Source organism: Euprymna scolopes, chromosome 31, assembly GCF_053919585.1.
Source record: "Euprymna scolopes isolate OS-2025 chromosome 31, ASM5391958v1, whole genome shotgun sequence".
NCBI classification, from domain to species: domain Eukaryota; kingdom Metazoa; phylum Mollusca; class Cephalopoda; order Sepiida; family Sepiolidae; genus Euprymna; species Euprymna scolopes.
In genome coordinates this window covers 32,408,613-32,428,970 of record NC_136512.1, presented here as the reverse complement: position 1 = coordinate 32,428,970, position 20,358 = coordinate 32,408,613, and the positions used below count along the sequence as shown (strand labels likewise).

Sequence of the window (20,358 nt, the reverse complement as noted above, 5' to 3'; positions counted from 1 at the left end):
CCCCCCCCCCCTCCAGCACTTAGTGACTCAGGTCCACTTTATAGTACCACACCACTTGATGTAAGAAGTTTAAAAAAATATCACTTCAAGATCAAAAACTAACAAACAATAAGTGTCATTGTTGTTGTGTCAGCATTCGCCATGGGTTGGTTGAGTCGGCTCCTTCAAGTGAATTCTTTGCATCTCGTATAGACATCGCCCAGGCATATTGGTTTGAAACTGCAGTCAATATCAGGTCCAACCATTCATAATTCCAGCAATCCGTGGAGGTGAGAACACAGGATAAGACTGGCATCTTGCCTCACCATGCTAAGCCAGGTTTTAAGCTGACCATTGCGTCGTTTTTTCCAACACTGGAGTGGAGCTGGATTGATGATTGCATGGATAAAGACATCTGATTGCTGGCACAGAGTGTGACACAACCATCAGAGACGTCTCGAAAGGAGAGTCTGTTCGAGGGATGGTATCCAGTATCACAAACAGATGGCGGCGTTTGGGATGAATTGGTGCCAGCAAACCCGAAGGATGCTGTATAGACATTGGTGATTAGAAACTTCCAGTCTGTGCAAGTCACAAACTTGTACTGACCAGGTTTTGCATCCGTATAGGAGAATGGTGCAAACAAGAGCTTAATATATTTGAATTTTTGTACCGAGTCGGATTTCATTTCTGGGCCGGAGTCGGGTGCAAAGGCGGCAGAAGGTGACACAGGCGTTGTTGATACGGTTGTTAATATCCTCTTCACCTTGGCCTGTTGCGGTGATAATAGAGCCCAGGTATTTGAAACTTTGGACCTCTTCAAGAATTGCTCCGTTGAGGAAAATTGGTTGTGAATCGTTTGAGGAGAATCCAGCCGCTAGTAATTTTGTCTTTGTCACGTTGTCTGCTAATTTTGTGTTATATGGATGGATTTTGACAGAAGATAGCAATTCGTCCACCTTTGTCAGAAACATCATTCATGGAATGTGAGGACTAAAGGATAAAATAAGAGAAACCGAAAGTCACGAGGCTGCCAAAAGTAAACACAAGGTTCTATTTCTACTCTCCAATTGAATTTCAAAGAAAAGTGAGGATATGTGGTGAAAATGTTTAATCTCCATCCAAATACCAAACTAATGACTGTAGAATAGAATGCCATTTACACTATACAAAAATTATTCAGTTATAAAACTACTATACCATTACAGTGGACCAATTCTTTGATTCCAAACAATAATACAACATCTGGATGACTTGTGGCACACAACTGAAATCTTATTTAACTGACACGCTTGATGCTGTTAAGTAAATAGTGATATCTGTTTTGTTTCTCTCTTCTGTAGCAGTTGTCCTTCCAGTACACACATATAATAGTATGTACATAATAACCGTAGCCCACCCCCATATGGGGAGGAGGGAGCAGCTATCCAAAAGCATGATTCTCTATCTTTTGGTTCAAAAAAAAAAAAGAGAAAGATTTGATCAGCTTTTCTGTTACATGTTATTTTTAACTTCTTTTCTATGATGCATAACCGAATTTCTATTGGCTGAAGGAGGCTCATCCAAAAGTTACAAATTCACAGAAAGATTATATATATATATATATATATATATATATATATATATATATATATATATATATAAATAAATGAAAATGCTTCTAAAATGACCAACCATGAGCTGTAGAGACTAATAAACAAACAGTAAGTTGCACTATTACTTATCTAATTGTTTTTATTTTTCAAAAGCTTACATTCATACAAATCTTTCTCTCTCTCTCTCTCTCTATATATATATATATATTAGAGAGAGAGAAAGAGAGAGAGAGATTTCTATGTGTGCAGCTAGGCAACTTGTTTTGATTAAGCCAAATGCTATTAAATTATGCAATTTATTTTTTACAAGGTTTCCTTTTTTTTTTTTTTTTTTTTGATTTGCAGACTAATCAATTTGACATTTTGCTCAAATTGGTATACAAAGGTTTCGTAGTTTTTTGTTTCATATTTTTGCAAGTATATATTAGGTCATGTATATATCAGGTCATGTCATATGCTACTGGTACCATGTAACCTAGTACTACCTGTCGCATGGTCGGGTTACCGGCGACTAAACCGGTTTCCCCATCAGCCTGTCTGGTGAGGAGGATGGCTAGTCTCCCAGAAGGATTAAAAACAAGACCTTTCAAAGGGCGTACGAACTCTCCTTTTTTTTTGGGGGGGGGGGGTCAACGGCCAACTCGCATCATGCATATATATGTGTGCGTGGGTGTGGGCATGCGTGTGTGTGTGTGTATGTGTGCCTATAAACACCGGTTGCATGGGTGGTGTGATTGTTTATAACTAAATGTTTATAATAGGAAGTTTCCCTGGATCTGTGGATGTATATGTTGTTGGGTGAGTGTTTGTAAATATACAGGTGCATCTGTGCATCTATGCAGGTTCATGGAGGCTTTTAAGATGTGTATATGTGTATATGTATATATTTGTATATAGGCGTATGCTGGTTGGTACATGGATACGGATGTGCTTTTCTGTGTGTTTATGAATATAGGTGATTACGGGTATACGCATATACATATGCGTGTGTGTATATACGTGCGCGATCGGTTCCATAACGTGATCCAGTGCATCTCTTGGTCTGCCATCCACCACCACTGCGGAACCGATCACCCAAGGGCTTGACAGATGTACGGAAGTGTAGCTGTCAGTCAAGACTCTGTGCTGGCCTCCAGGCGGACGCCACTGGAAACTGAACTTCAGGCTAACAGTGCAGGGATGTATGAGAAGCTCAACCAAGACATAAAAGCCAGAAACTGTGACGCTCTGTTAAGGCAGTTTGAGAAAGTTGATAACACTCATTCTGGCTAGTCACTGCGACCAATGAGCTGCCGACTCATCTTGGGCAATCCTTGCCAGTCTGGCGTACCCCATTGGAGGAGAGGGGTGAAATGGCAACTGACAAAACCCACTTCATCCTTAAACTATCTTGTCAGCAAATTCCTTACAAACCATGAAACGAAAACAGAAAAAGAGTTCATACTGACAGGGCGTCGCCCAGGATAATAAGGCCTACAATACACCCAACTTCAAGTTTGCATTGTGGAACATACGAACGATGCTTGACAGGTCTGATTCGGCAAGACCAGAAAGAAGAAGTGCGATTATACCGTGCGAATTAGAAAAATATGACATCGATATTGCTGCCCTGAGTGAAGTCAGGTTCAAAGAGAGCGGTTCCATTAGAGAGTCCGGCTACACCATTTACTGGAGTGGCAAGGCCTTTAGTGAGAGAAGCGAGTCCGGTGTCGGACTAACCATCAAAAATGAGCTAGTGACGAAACTGATAGAAGTGCCCCATACGATAAATGACAGGCTGATGACACTCAGGCTACATTTATCAGAAGACCGTTGGTGTACCCTGATAGCTATATATGCTCCGACTATGACAAACTCTCAGGAAACTATTAATATATTCTACGATCAGTTAGACAGTACACTTGCATCCGTACCAAAACTGGATAAGATCATACTCATGGGAGACTTTACCGCCAGGGTAGGGCAGGATTATATCACCTGGCCCAGAGCACTAGGGAAGTATGGATGCGGGAAAGTCAATTCAAATGGGGAGCTCCTCCTTTCACTTTGCACTGAGCATCAGCTTTGTATCATCAACACCTTTTTTAAACACAAGCCTGTTCACAGGAACTCCTGGATGAACGCTAGAAGTAAACATTGGCACCTCATTGACTTCGTCATCACTCGTCAACGTGACCACCCAGATATTCTGGACAGGAGAGCAATGAGGGGAGCAAACTGCAACACTGACCATATTATGATCCGGACACAAGCAAGATTCAAACTGAGACGCAAAATAAAGATAAAGAACCACCCTCTAAGAAGCTGGATGTCAACGGCTTGAAACGTCAAAATGTAAGAGAAGAGCTGGTGAATGCTCTCAATGAGAGACTTGCTGAACCAACCGGAGATGTAAACTCAGATTGGCTGCTCTTCAAAGAAACTGTTTATGAAACATCCAAAGAGTGCCTCAGGTTGGTTGGGAAACACCATGAGGACTGGTTCGATGAGAACTGCGAAGAAATCAAGCAACTCATCAACCAGAGAAACGCTGCAAGAAGTTCAATGTTGTTCAAGAACACTAGATCCATCAAAGCAAAGTACGCTAAGGCAAACAGCAAGCTCCAGAGCAGATGTAGGGAACTTAAGAACAGTTGGTGGATGGCTAAGGCTGCTGAACTACAGATTCTGGCTGACACCAATGACATGAAGGGTTTCTATGGGAGTATGAAAGCAGTCTGGGGCCCAAATGTGAGCCATCCCGATCAACTACTTGCAAGCGACAATTCCACTCTCCTCACTGACAAATGCGAGCTTCTAAAACGATGGACTGAGCATTTCAAAACATTGCTAAACGAGACGCCAGACATTGACGAACGAGCAATAATCATCCTGGAGCAGTTCCCGACACAGCACTGGATGATCAGATGCTCTGACTCAGATGAAATTTGCAAAGCAGTGCTGATGTTACAGGATCGCAAATCAGCTGGGTCTGACGGCATATACCTTGAGATCATCAAGCGAGGAGGACAAAAACTACTTAGCACTCTCTGCACAATCATACAAAGTGCCTGGACCACTGCAACTGTCCCTCAAGGTTGGAAAGATGCACAGCTAGTGACCATATTCAAAAAGGGAGATTGCAGGCTGTGCGGTAACTACAGGGGTATATCACTGCTCTCAGTCCCTGGGAAAGTGTCCGCTTGCGTTCTCCTGAACAGGCTTACAGCGCATGCTGAAACCTTGCTACCTGAGGCACAATGTGGATTCTGTGCAAACAGAGGCACAGCGGATATGATCTTCTCGCTCAAACAGATCCAGGAAAAGTGTGTGGAGCAAAATATGGAGCTGTACATGATCTTTGTGGATTTTACGAAGGCTTTCGACTTGGTGGATCGAAGCACTCTTTGGGAAGTCTTGCTGAAGCTTGGCTTTCCTGCACACTTCACCAGCCTTGCCAGAGCCCTTCATTCAGGCATGAAAGCCACAGTTAAGCTGAAGGGCGAGCTCTCCAATCTGTTTGACGTGCAGAATGGTGTCAGATAGGGCTGCGTTCTCGCTCCAACCCTCTTCTCACTCTACTTGTCAGTTGTGCTTCGGCATGCCTTTAGAAATTGTGATAAGGGTGTTTTTATATGATCTAGGCCAGGAGCAGACCTTTTCAATGTCAATGCATACAAATCCGCAAATAGAACAACAAAGATACTCATAGGGAGCTCATGTTTGCTGATGACACCGCATTTGTAGCGCATAGTCACAAGGATGCTCAGGACATAATAACTCGCTTCGCAGGATTAGCTAAGGCCTTCGGATTGAAGATTAACATCAAAAAACCGAAATGATGGACCAACAATCCCCTGGATCACCAGCAACAAGCCAGCCCATTAAAATTCAAGACCAGGAGCTTTACAATGTCAGCAAATTCAAATACCTAGGGACCATGGTCATGAACAACAACAAAATGGACGAGAAGATTTCTACAAGAATGGCTAATGCCTCCATATGCTTTGGAAAACTCAAACAGAAGGTCTGGCAAAATAAAGACCTGACTTTCAGAACTAAATGCTTGGTGTACAGCGCCAGCGTCCTCTCGTCACTCTTATACAGTGCAGAAACTTGGCCAGTGTACAAACTGGTAGCCCGCAAGCTCAACACGTATATGATGAGACATCTCCGGCAGATTTTAAATGTCAAGTGGTATGACTTTGTCAGCAACAGAGAGATCCTATCACAAGCCAACCTCCCAAATGTATGACCTGCTCATCCGGAAAAACCTGAGATGGGCCAGGTACGTAAACAGAATGGAGAACTCTCGTCTACCAAAACAGATACTGTTTTCACAACTGGAGGATGGGGTACGAGGCATAGGCAGACCTAAGCTCAGGTTTCGTGACACCGTCAAACGAAATCTAAAGGACAGGTTGATCCCTACTGGAAGCTGGCAGACCGTCAGTCGCGACCGTGACAAGTGGAGAATGATGGTTCACAGGAAGTCGTCTTCGGACACGAAGGACAGCACATGATGATGATTTTTGCAAGTATTTTCAATTTGATTTTTAAAATCGTAAAGCATTAAATTTACAATTAAAATATAGTCTATAATTAAAAGTAGAATCAATTAAAATTAAATTTACAATCAAAATTTAGTCTATAATTAAAAATAGCAGCAATTATAATTTAATTTATAATTAAAAATAGGATTACATTAGTCTTAGTGTGCTTTCATCTCTTTTCTTTTAGTGTTTAATGGCCGATAAATACTCTCTCTCTCTTTCCAATAATATCCATAAAAATTATAAATATATAAATTTTTTTAAAAAATGTTTTTACCTGCTTGTGCAATACATAAAACATCGGAAATATCATCCAAATAAATTTCACACTCAAATAATTCCGAACTCTTGTGAAAAAATTCTTTGTTCTCTTTTATCTGAAGCAAAAAGAAAAAAACAAAATATTAAATTAAGAAATTAATGTATGTCAGTTTAATGGCATTTTTTTTTTATTATTACATTTTCTCCCCAAACAAGGCACATTGCTACTTTGATGTAGGGGGCTACTATCAGGGACATAAGCTACAGGGGTACTATGTGGGGAGTTGGGCAGCAAGATGACTGTTCACATTACACTTAAACTTCTGCATGTCAGTATAGTTGGTGAAGCAGGGACCCGGAAGGGAGTTCCAAAATCTAGCAGTTCTGAGGAAAAAAAAAACTACTGGAGTAGAAAGCTCTTTTACATCTAGGGATCTCTACTGTGTAGGGGTGGGATTTAGCTGCTTGTCAGGTTTGTCTGGGGTAGTTACGTTGAGGGAGTACACGTGCTTGCAGTTCATCGGAGCATTCACCATTAAAATACTTGTAGAACAGGCAGAGGGATGCTACATTTCATTGATGGGACTGAGGCTGAAGCTTAGATGACAGTTCAGGACCTATCAGGTTGGCGACTCCCTTTTGAACCCTGTATAGGAGCGAGAGACTAGTAGCAGATACACCAGCCCAAATGTGACAACAATACTTTATACATAGGCAAATGGTGGCCTTATAGAGGTACAGGATAGTTTCAGGTGTTAGTAGTTTTCTAGCATGGTAGAGAGAGCCTACCTTCTTCGCAGCAGTCCTGGCAATGCTCTCAATGTAACTGCACTACATTAAATGGAGTTTGCTGTGGTCATTTTGTTTCATGGCAACTCTTTTCAATTTATTTTATCGTGCTCAATTCAGTCTTTTCCTGTTGCCCTCGGTCACCATGCGTAACATGTCTATATCTGTTCTTCTCTGATGTGATCCCCAGTCTCGCAAACCACTTTCGAATACCATTCCCCTCTCTCTGTAAATAATAGATTCTATTTAAGTCATAGACCTGACTCTGACTTCAATTTTGGATGAGAGTTTATGTGGTAAAAACAATCAAACAAATTTGACAAACTGCTGCCAAAAACTTGCTACTCTAAATCTTGATGCTCTGCTATCAAAACTCAACTCCAAAACTCTACTGTCAAAGCACAACTCTAGAACACGACGCACTGCTGACAACACTTGCTACTATGACATCCACATCCAAAATTAATACAATCTCTGAAAAATCAGGCTTCTTATATCCAAGTAGAAGCATCTCATTTGCATATTATGTGAGAATATCATTATCTTCTATATATATAAAAGCGAAAATGTGTGTATGTATGTGTGTTTGTATGTCTCGCAAAAACTTTTGACACGGATCACGGATTTTCATGAGATTGGTATCATTTTAAAGCTTGATCCTTCGCCCGTCAAATCGAAAAATTGGCCAAAAACATTAATTCCTTCACCCTAAAATCATCAGTTTTCTACAGGGAGGGGTCAACAAAAACCTTCCTCTCATGACAAGTTCGTTTCTACGCATGCGCAAATGACATCGGAACATGATTTAGTTTAAATATTAAAAAAAACGTTCCAAATTCGTCAACGTCGTCTTAGCTCAGTTGCTTAGAGGGTGGCCTCATTATCTAAAGGTTTTGGGTTCGAATCGTGGTGTGAGATTTTTTTTTTTGATTTTTAAATTTTTTTTTATTGAAACAGGGTTATTTAAGCCATTTTTCACGTTTTATATTTTTTTTTGTTTTCATTTTTCAGCTTTTTTAAAGAAGTTTTAACATTCGTTTTTCTGTTTTTTTTCCATCACATTCGCGTTTTCTTTTTTTTTTGCTTTTGTTTTTCCGATTTTTACATTTAACGTCGTTCGTTTGCCTTATGCTAGTTTTTTTTTGTGTTTTTTTTCGATTTTTTAAAGTTTTGACATTTATTTTATATAAAATATTTAATAATTTACTATTTAATATTTAAAAATATTTACTTCGCTTATTCTTATGTTTTGACCCCCCCCCCCTGCTAGAGGACACACACCTCTAAACACCTGGGCAACGCCGCATACCCCTCCCCCCCAGTCTATATTATAAATCTCACCTGTCTGTTTAAATGTATATACGTATGTATGTATGTTTGTCTAAAACTTTCGACAGAAGCAACGGATTTTCACAAGATCAGTATCATTTAAAAGCTCACCGTCTCAGATGACAAATATTGAAAAATTGGCCAAAAACATTAATTCATTCGCCCACAACTGGGCAGTTTTCTACAAGGAGGGTCGATTGTTTGTGAGCCATTTTTGCAAGTCATTGTATCGGTTGGATTGACTTTGCCTAATTTTAACGTATTAAACTTCCGGTCGCGTCATGGAATGGGGAGATAAGACGTAAGGTTCTCTTTCACTTTCTTTTCCGCCTTTGCGTCATGAGTTCGAGCCTGCCTGCCTGTCTACTATTACTTGTTTTTCTTTTTTGCTCAACACACACCTCCAAATACCTAGGCAACGCTGGCCACCCCAGCTAGTCTATATATATAAAAGGCAAAATGTGTGTGTGTGTTGTATGTCTCGCAAAAACTTTCGACACACGTGATGGATCCTGACCAGATTGGTATTGTTTTGAAGCTCGATGTCTTGGACAACAAATATCAAAAAATTGGCCAAAAACATTAATTCCTTCACCCTCAACTCGGCAGTTTTGGACAAGGAGGGGTCACTTTTTGCTGATATTTTTACAAAGTCATCATACGCACTTGCAATGACTAGCCTTAATTTGAACGGCAGCGAAGTCGTATGTCATGGTGGCCGTGAGGGTTAAGCAGTTTGCTTTTTTTTTCACCTTCTTTTCCTCTGTCGCATTACAGATTCGAGCCTGCCTTTTTTTTTTTTCTTATCTTGAGGCTTACGTAATGGGATTTTTTCCTTTTAAAACAAAAACTGAATTATTTTACCGTTCACTTAATCATTTTTCTTGTTTTTTTTTTCACACCTCTCCCCCACCCAGGATGCATCTATTTTTTTTTTTCTGGTTGTATTGACTCCTTACTACACCACCTCTCCACACCTGGGCAACGCCGGGCACCCCTGCTAGTCTAATATATAAAAGACAAAATGTGTGTGTGTATGTGTTTGTATGTATCACAAAAACTTTCGACAGAGGCGACGGATCCTCACGAGATCAGTATGGTTTTAAAGCTCAAACCTTCGGACAACAAATATCGAAAAATTGGCCCAAAACATTAATTTTTTCACCCTGAACTGGACAGAGGAACTAGACTCAGCATTCCTATCCCGTCACAGTTAATCACTTGAAGAAGGCCAGAGGATGGGTTGTCTGAAATATGGTGAAACAACAACAGCTTTAAAGATGAGGATAGCAGTCTGCAAATAATTAAATAAATAAAAAAAAAAATGTAATTTTAAACTTTGGTTTTTGCCTAAACAATCCCTGGCCAGGGTTTTAATAAAAATGCTGTTTGTTGCGTTCTAGGAATTATAGCGACGATATCACATAATTAAACACAGTAACGGAAGCACATGCAGAGAAATGGGATAATAGAAGTTTTTTTTTTTTTATCAAAGCTTTTTTGAATTATTCAGAATGATGTTCTCATTAGTGATGGGACGATGCCAACATTTTTCCCGATTCCGATTCCGTTCAAAATTTCCGATTCCGATCCGATTCCCGATTCTGATTCCGATTCTTGTAAAATTTATACATATTTAATTAGAGATTTTTTTTGTTTGTTTTTTTGTAAATTTTCAAATTATTACATAAACCCCTGGTTAATGTCCGCGTATATTTTATCTCAAATGTTTGCCTTGTAATTGATTAAAAATTGTAACACAACAAAACATTTATTTTGATTTTAAAACAAAGCTATATTGTACCAGTTCGTATTTACTGTATAACATGCTACTTACATGAATAGTGGAAAATATTCGAAGATTGGTAGGCAAAATAAGAAAACGATGTAAGAACAATATATTTAACAACGCCACTTAGCAAAGCCACATCTCATTGTTACGAACGAATTTCTAAATAATAATATTACTATTATGAAAACCATTTTTAACGTGAGATTGCGTGCGCTTTCTGTGCTTTCTCTCGCAGCTAAATCCCTATTCCAAAATGAAATATTACTTTTATAGATTACGTGTTAGAACATTTTTTTAATTGGCGGAAAGAAAAGCGATCATTTAGAATTTAGAGTGTAAGATCAGTTTCGAATATAAATTTAACGTAAAATGATCATCATTTCTGGCCATCCTAATTCTTTATGGATATTAACTAAAGTGTTTCCCACTAAATTAAGTTCGGTTTGCAACGTTGTAAAACCATGTGTAATCGCTTAAAAAGTAGACACCCTATCCCCAATAAGCGCACATAATTTAAAATTGGTAACACACTACAGCTCATGTTACGTTATATTTATTTGTGAAACTGACCGTCTATTATATATATATATATATATATATATATATATATCACGGAGGCCTCGCTGAAGCCCGCCAATCTCACTCAAAAGTTGAGTTGAAAGTATTATGGGGTAATTAACACCTTCGATGCCGTTGGTTTCGACAACAATACTTTTTCACACCCACTTGCCAAATTTCTCAAGGAGTTTAATATGAAAAGATTTCAAACGAATAGAGTTTTATTTTATTTTCCTGGAGCCACATTGTCTGACACCGTCGCATTTTTCTCGGGTTTCGGAAAAGTTAAAAATATACATGAATATCTCACAATGAATTTATCAAAGTCTGGATAAAATAGATAAAAAGAAAACATTTAGAAATTTTTCAGATTGAAAAAGAAATTATATTTACATTTAAAAGTCCCCCCTCATTGAAATTCTACTTTTGGACGATATTTGTAAACCCACTAAAAACCAAATTATTTTTAGATCTAGGATGAAGCTCTAAACTGTCTTCACGTATTAAAAAAGGGTGCTTGTGCAGTTTACACTATGTTAAAAAACGAAAAATAAAAAAATATATATATTCTACGTATTCGTTATGGAATGAAGTTCTCATAAAAAAATCACGTAATTTCATCAAATAGTTTTTATTTTATGCCGTAAAAACGATTTGGGAAATTCGGAATCTTCCTAAAAAAACTGCGATAATTAGTCAAGGGAGCGTAAAACAAAAACTATTTAATGAAATTACGTGATTTTGTTATGAGAACTTCATTCTATAACGAGTACGTAGATCTATAGAGTTTAGTTTTACTAATAGTTTAAAAGAAATAAATATTTATAATCGGTACAAGCAATTGAAAATTAACTTTTGAAAAATATTCAAAGAATCGATTTTGGAATCGGAAATTATACACAAATTTTTCCGATTCCGATGCCGATTCCGATTCCCCGAATATTACCGATTTAACCGATTCCCGATTCCGATTCATCGGCACAACACTAGTTCTCATCTTCAGTGTTATTCTCATAACATTTTGATCAATGTAATCTATGACCTTTTTTTGGACTAGAATGGAACACTTTATCTACAGGGGTGGCACGCTCTCGTTCTGTCAACCATAACTGAAGTAATTTGCAGTTGTATTTTGAGTATTGTATGCATTTAGGATTGAACCTTCAATTTCCTGAATAGTGTCATTTACAACTGAATTTTATCAAGTAAATAGTATTGAAAGAGGTCAGCGTGCCCAAAAGCCCAAAATCTGTCGTCAAGGATGTGATAAAACTTATTTTTAGGTTGTTCGATAGTAATGCAACGTTGAAAATAGAAACCTCCTTAAAAAAAGCAGCAAAAGTAAGGAACCGTTTACTTCTGTCCTTCAAAAATAATAGAAGGCTGAACAAAAATTCTTACCTGTCCAAGAATAAAAAAAATTTCACTAAGTACAAGACGAATCCGGCGAGCACAATCACTTCTTTCAAACTCCAATGCAAGACCTTGTTCAAGTTGAGATATTAAAACACTTTCAGACTGGTTACCACCAATTTTTTCTCTGATAAAAAAGAAAGCAATAAAAAGACAGAATTTAGAATTAAATGACAATTTTTTTTGGAAGTAGAAAAAGAAACTTCTTGAATTAAACTCAAACCAAGAGAGTTTATCTATAAAGCAATTGTTCCCAGTTCCCCTACAAGGCTGAAAAAATGATGTGGTAGGCAAAGAAAAATGTAGCTGATGATGTTTAAAGTTGACCGCGAACTCAACCTAGATCTCTGAATCTACAAAGTTCACTGTTGAAACAGCGAGCGGCTATATATTAGCCAATAGTTGACTTCAAATCATTAGGTTTGATCAGTCGTCATAAAAGACCCTCGCTGCCACCATGACATATGACTTCGCTGCCGTTCAAATTAAGGCTAGTCATTGCAAGTGCGTATGATGACTTTGCAAAAATGTCAGTAAAAAAGTGACCCCTCCTTGTACAAAACTGCCCAGTTGAGGGTAGCAAGGATGGATGGAGAGAAATAAAAAACAGAATTTGGAATTAAATGACAAATTTTTTGTGGGGGAGGGTTGACTGAACAAAATAGACATAGCAAAAGAAAGCTTTTTAAATTTAAAGTGTTGCCATAGATTGTGGTGTCGTCTGCATAAATGTCTATGAAACATCTAAGAATGTGATTTGGGAGATCATTGACGAAGAAGAGAGTCAGGCCCAGGATGGAACTCTGAGGGACGTCAGCATTGATACAATGAGCTTCTGATTTCTGCCCATCAATGACTATTCTTATAAGCCTATCAGAGAGAAAGGATTTAATAATTGAGAAGACATTTCTAGCGATAGAATAGCTGGAAATCTTGTACAGTAGACCATTATGCCATACTCTATCAAAAGCATTTGATATGTCAAGAGCTATTGCTCCAGAAGCATTTGACATGTCAAGAGCTATTGCTCCAGAAACATTTGACATGTCAAGAGCTATTGCTCCAGAAACATTTGACATGTCAAGAGCTATTGCTCCAGAAACATTTGACATGTCAAGAGCTATTGCTCCAGAAACATTTGACATGTCAAGAGCTATTGCTCCAGAAACATTTGACATGTCAAGAGCTATTGCTCCAGAAACATTTGACATGTCAAGAGCTATTGCTCCAGAAGCATTTGACATGTCAAGAGCTATTGCTCCAGAAACATTTGACATATCAAGAGCTATTGCTCCAGAAACATTTGACATGTCAAGAGCTATTGCTCTAGAAGCATTTGACATGTCAAGAGCTATTGCTCCAGAAGCATTTGATATGTCAAGAGCTATTGCTCCAGAAGCATTTGATATGTCAAGAGCTATTGCACCAGAAGCATTTGATATGTCAAGAGCTATTGCACCAGAAGCATTTGATATGTCAAGAGCTATTGCTCATTGACTTGTTGCAACTATTCTTTGAACAGCATGGAAACTTGAAGACTGCAAACGCAAAGATAAACCTTGAACTAGTACCCTTATACGTGTTATCAGCTCTGTTCAGCAGAAAGGTAGAGCTGGCACATCTTTTGCAATTTGGATCTTTTTAATAAAATTTGCATTGAAGTTTAAAGGTGAGCCTGTTGTGATTTTTGATTGCTTTCTTTCATTCTGCCAAGGGTAAAACCGAGATGGGTTAATTTCTCACATCTTATTTAAAAATAGAATTACTTGATCAATTTATGTGATTATTTTAATATGATATTTTTGTTTCGTCAAGGGTACCTACATCATAGGGATTTTTGTTTATTTTTTATTTTATTTTTATTTTTTAATACAGAGGGAATTCCAGACAGGAACCGAAAACATTTATCCAAAATAACATGACGACAAAGTAATATTAATAAATAAATAAATAAATAAAATGCAACAATGCAAATATATGAGTAAAAAAAAACTCAATTTAATGAACACGAGTTTATGGTTAAAATCAAGTTCCGTCCTTGTTTACATTCTTCGCCAGCTGATATTTGTGCTTCACGATGAACGCTTTGATTAATGGGTATTTTTTTTAGATTAGGTCCACCTATACAATTTTCTTTTAAATTACGACTTTTAAAGGTTTTCATCTATGCTGAATACGGAAATCGCATTGAAATTTTACAGAAATAAGTAGTTATCGAGATATAAAAAGTTGTATTATGCATTGTATTGTTTGGCCGTCATCTTTGTTATGCGCGTGGATTTGTTTATGGCGCGCGCACGCGCGCAAAAAAGATGGCCGCCAAACAATACAATGCATAATATAACTTTTTATATCTCGATAACTACATATTTCCGCAAATTTTCAATGCGATTTCCGTATTCGGCATAGTTGAAAACCTATAAAGTCGTCATTTAGAAGAATATTGTGGAGGTGGACCTAATCTAAAAATTTACCGATTAATGTTTACCAGTTTTATAATATGCAAACGAACATGATAGTTTTTCAAAAAACTGGTAAACATTAATCAGAAATTACTTTTCCAGGGCATTCACCGTGAAGTGAAGCACAAATAAGAGTTAATGAAGGATGTAAACAAACACGGACGGAACTTGATTTTAACCGAATTTCACTTTGTGTAGTTGCTTTTCGGCTGTTCTCGCAACTTATTACCAGTCAAAATTACACTTATGACAGAAATTAAAAGTAAAGAAAATACAGAAAAGTTTGTATGATGTATGTACCAGTTACGAAACAAAGATGAAATATTCCAAAAATCACGTAATTTGATCAAGTAGTTTTTTTTTATTCAAGCAAATCAAATTTTACGAGTAAGCGAGTCGTAGTGTTTACGTCAGCCATGATTAAATCAGATGAATTAAAAAAAAGGGGGGATAACTCAAATCGACGTGTGAGGTGAAAAATAAGCCGTAGTAAAATCGCTAAAAATGGTAAATTTAGATTTTCTCAATTTAAATAAAACTACTTGATCGATTTACGTGATATTTGGAATATGACATCTTTGTTCTGTTACGAGTACGTACATCATACAGATTTTTTTCTTTACTTTTAACTGCCGCCATAAGTAACAATCTGAATAAGCACCTCGGATTTTACCGAGCCAATGCAATCGGCCATGATGGGCCCATGGGGGCTGATCTATATAATCACAGTTTGGTAAAGGACAGAAAAATAAAATGGAAAAGTATGTATACCTAAGAGTCTGTTCTTTTTTGACATCCTGTTCCAAAGAATGGAAGTCAATCGATAAAAGAGCCACAAGACCATTAACGACATCGTAATTGGAGAGGATGTTCAAGACGGTCTTCCGCGACGCGGCCCAAGCGTCACTCGTATCGACAGCTTTACAGAGAGCCATGCGGACAAGGGCCGGCAATATCGGTCGCAGTTTTTTCTCGCTCATTTGCGACATACACTCGACATTAACATTCTGCATCGCCTGGAACACGTCCTGATCCACGGGGGAATCGGGGAAATCCATTTTGGAAGATATCGATGTGTGTTTTAGGTTCGTCAACAAAAAGGTAATCAAGTAAATTCAAAAATGGGATTCGTGAGTGACAGCAGCCATGTTGGTTTTCAGTCCCGCATTTTCGGCCATTCTGCTTTCTGATTGGACAAAAAGAAAAAAGAAAAGAAAAGCAAAACGTTTGAGGTGTGTTTTGCTTCTTTTGTGTGTATGTGTGCGTGTTTCTCGCCTCTACGTTACTTACTCCTTATAATTGTATTAATTATTATTAATTGATTATTTATTGAAATAAAAAAATGATCTAATAAAAAAAAACCCTAGAAAATCTTTATGATTCTCGTCACGGAACGAAAATGTCATATTCTAAAAATCAAGTAAATTGATGTAGTTACTTTTAGAAAATCAGTTTTATTTTTTTTTTTTTAAAGCGATTTTAACATTACAAGGTTCATTTTGATCTTGGTAGTTCGAATTGAGTTGTCTCCTCCTTATTTATTAAATATGGCGGATCAAAACGCAAGGTCTTGCTTCGTCATATTTGATTTGTAAGAAACTTATGTAATATTTGATTTTCTTACTAAGTAAGAAAATCAAATATTACATAATTTTTGGAATAAGACATTTTTGTTTCGTGACGGGAAATAAAGATTTTCTGTAACTTATTTATTTTTTTCAAAAATAGGTTTAATTCTAAATAAGCATCAACAAATGTAATAGTGTAATGTACTTTTTTCTTTCTTTCTTTTTTACTCACGTCCACACCTAACAAGGCATATTGCCATTTGGACGTAAAGGACTACTATTTTGGACCATGCCTAGGAAAGATTAACAAGATGTTGGTTATTCGTATTATTATTCATTCATCTACTCTTATCATCTTGAGTGTGATTTTCACAACGTTTCATTCAATGTAACCTCCGATCTTCTTCAGGTGTATCTTGTCAAATTCGGAAATATTTCTGTTGAACTTGGGAATTTGGACGGAATTTCGAGCGGAACCCTCTATTTACTTCACGGGGATAGCGTGTTCTTGCTCCGTCAGCCATGACTGGATAGAGGTCCTAAGTAATTTGCAAATGTAAAACAGGCACAGGGATGCAACATTGCAGTGATGGGACAGGGGTTGGAGCTTAGTTGACAAAGTGGGACCTATTAGATTGAAGACTCTTTTTTTTTATCCTATCCAAGAGCGAGATACTAGTAGGAGATGCACCAGCTCAGATGTGGCAACAATACTCCATGTGTGGGCAATTGGTAGCCTTGTAAAAGTACAGGATACTCTCAAATGTGAGTAGTTTTCTAGCATGAAAAAGGGAGCCCACCTTCTTTGCAGCAGCCTTCGCAATGTCCTCAATGTATTTGTTCCAGTTCATATTGCCTGTGAATGCTAAGCCAAGGAGTTTGAAGCAAGAATTCTCAGGTGGGGGTGTTATTTTTTATGGATATCGGTGATTGGAGAGGCGCCTTGTAATTGTTAAAGGAGAGCAACTTAGTCTCACTAGCATTAATGTTACCATCCATTTACAGCCCCATTCCATTACAGTCTGGAGGTCTTTTTACTACGATTCTGCCATTATGTTAGATTTGTGTACATCTGTTCTTCCCTTGTGCAGATTATAAAGTGCTGTATCATCAGCAAATATACCCATCTCAGATACAATATTATCAGGGAAGTTCTTAATGAATATCAGGAATAATAGTGGTCCAAGGATTGACCTCTGTAGCACTCTTGAATTAATGTTATACTGTTTGGATGTACATCCATCAGTGACAACCTAGATGGTCCTATTGTCTAAGAAAGATCTAATTATATTTAGTATGCATCCAGTTATAACGTACAATTTAATTTTCATTAGCAGCCCTTCATGCCAAATTTTATCAAAGGCCTTGGATATATCAAGGACTAGAGTACCAAAAATAACTGAAAAAATCCTATTAAAAAAGAATGATTGGTTATTTTACGATTACTGTTTTCATTTCGCTTCTTTGTAGCTAACAAAGTTTATAGTTTGGTGCCCAAAAATAAAAACGTTTAAAATGGTTTCTGCACATATTTGAATTAATAAAAACAAATAAAAAAACATTGCAAAACAACCTGGTGCATTTCTCTGAATTTATAAAACTTGCCATGAAATGCATAAAAAGGCTGATTTTCATTCAATAAACAGTTGAGCTGAAATCTATTACAAAGCTCAGATCTATGTTACTTCACCTCCCACCCCTCTGTCGAGCCTTGAGGACGAACCTGCTGCTATCTCAACTCACGAATACACATAGTCATAAGTATACTCATGCAGACATAAACGAACACACAGACACACAACTCTTTTTCTCATTATCGTATGCTTGTAGTGGGCGTCGTTGAATATTGTCTATCACGTCGAAAAAAGTAACATTTATAGATAAACAACAGAATGCTCACTAAATATGTAACTTACAAACCATATGAATTTATTACGGACAACTGGTACAAGACATGTTTTATAAGAAAGTCAGGAGAAAATCTCCAACACATCCATTCTGCATGGCGTCCAGACGTAAAAGAGAGAGAAAGAAATTCGATATCACCACCCATCTGCTAAAACATGCAACTGTAGGAAATAAAGGACGATAACCGTATATGTTTCAAACTTGAGAGTGCTGTGCATTGTGTCTGTGTGCGTGTGAGCTAGGCTGAATATTAGTTTGGCAACTGTCTCTAAACATTATCATATGCTTGTAGTGGACGTCGTTAAATGCTGTCTATCACGTCGAAAAAGATAATATTTATAAATGAACAACAAATAAAGAAACAACGCTCACTAAATGCGTAACTTACAAATCGTGTGAATTTATTACGGAGAGAGAGAGAGAGAGAGAGAGAGAGAGAGAGAGAGAGAAAGTCGATATCGCTACCTCTGGGCTGAAACATGCAACTGTTGGAAATAAGGGGCGATAACCGTATACGTCTCAAATTTGAGGGTATTATGCAGTGTGTCTGTGTGTGCTGCATGCAAGCTAGGGTGGATAGCAAGTTGACAATACATCTCTATATGCTCATCAAAAACAAATGTATAAACTTATTCATTGAAATATTCTAAACCTTTCTCACTGAACTTTCTACAACGAACACAAATGAACTTTAACTCTTATTAATAACTTTTAATGAAATATAATTTGGGTAATTGAGTGGAGAAGTTTTATGGGCAGATGCTTTTTCGAACTGATATGCTATCAAGCCCCCCCCCCAATTATTCACCATTATCTACCCATGTCGTGGTTTCTGATTTGTCTGACAAGTGACGTTCACTACTCCCTGTTAAGTTTTCTATTTGTCTATTTCTCTCTTTCATTTGAACTGTCCATGTGGCGGGACGCACATTTTCCATTTGCCTCGGCATGCAGGTACTTGCATTTAAGATGAAACGTACGTACATTCTTTTTCAAGTTAAGATTGAGTACAGGCGTTAATATTCACAAACTCTTGCATACACAGTGAACATTCAACATATGCTTTAGTGAACTCTTGTGATCACGTACAAGCATCAGACATACGTGTGTACAATTAACAATTTCAACTTCATATATGTTTGTTCATATACCTATACATACACATGCATATGTGGACAACCCACTCTGTATTGTATTATTATTCATCAGACTATTGTTCTCATTTTGAGTGTGATTTTCACAACGTTTCAGTCGATATACCCTCCGACCTTCTTCAGGTGTATCTTGTTGAACTCGGAAATGTTTCTGTCGAACTCAGGAATTTGGATGGAATTCCATCCAAATTCCTGAGTTCGAGAGAAACATTGTGAAAATCACACTCAAGATGAGAACAGTAATCCGATGAATCAAAATAATACATATAACCAATCCTCATCTCAAAAATTCAGAAATGCCACTCTGTATTGTTCATAACTTCTCTGTGTAGATAAGTGTTCTTTGTGCATGTATGAATATATAACCCTGTTTTGGCGTCCTTCCTTTTAATGTCTTCTCTAAATGTGCTCAGTAAACTTGGTCTTTATTGTTGATTGTTTTTTGGAACGTGCAAAAGCCAAAACGCATATCCCAGCAAGTGGCGACCTTCGGCCTTCAATGTAGCAGCCTCTACGAAATATTGAACACGCTCTTTTCAGATCAATAACCTCGATCTCTGCAGTTTTGATTATGACTTTTAGACCCATGGATAATTCATGGCCCTTCAGTTATCAGCTCAGACTTTGTGGAGATCTCAGCTAATGAATCTCCCTTTTTCTAAAAATATGTGTGTTTTTTTTTATTGATGTAGACTTCCATTGTAAACAACACGTCTCTATATGCTCATCAAAAACAAATGTGCAAACTTATTCATTGGTTGGTTGGTTGGTTGTTTTTGTTTTACGGCATATCAACCTTTTTCAGGTTATTTAATGCTGAATCTAGTTATTTTGAGGAACGATTTTTAATGAAGTATATTTGTTTTTTTAAGTCGGATTCTATTTAACCCATAGTTGGGACCCTAACAGGTACTACCACTCCGGGTCAGAGTGGACCTGCGAGCAATGGCAATTAAAGGGTGGCTCTACACTCCCCAAGGCCTGCAAGGTGGGGCCTCACCATCGGATATAGTTTTAG

General features: G+C 37.6%; 1 protein-coding gene across 1 annotated transcript in view; it reads right to left on the bottom strand.

Moving 5' to 3' along the window:
* LOC145255677 (integrator complex subunit 2-like) overlaps nucleotides 1–15,918 on the bottom strand; it is a 90,190-nt gene extending 74,272 nt beyond the window's left edge. The window contains exons 1-3 of the mRNA XM_080114244.1: nucleotides 15,482–15,918; nucleotides 12,237–12,375; nucleotides 6,384–6,483 (exon numbers count right to left, since the gene is read on the bottom strand). Of these exons, the coding sequence (XP_079970370.1) occupies nucleotides 6,384–6,483; nucleotides 12,237–12,375; nucleotides 15,482–15,768 (526 nt within the window). The 5' untranslated portion in view covers nucleotides 15,769–15,918. The remainder of the gene's footprint in view (nucleotides 1–6,383; nucleotides 6,484–12,236; nucleotides 12,376–15,481) is intronic.
* Between the last annotated feature and the right edge of the window lie 4,440 nt (nucleotides 15,919–20,358).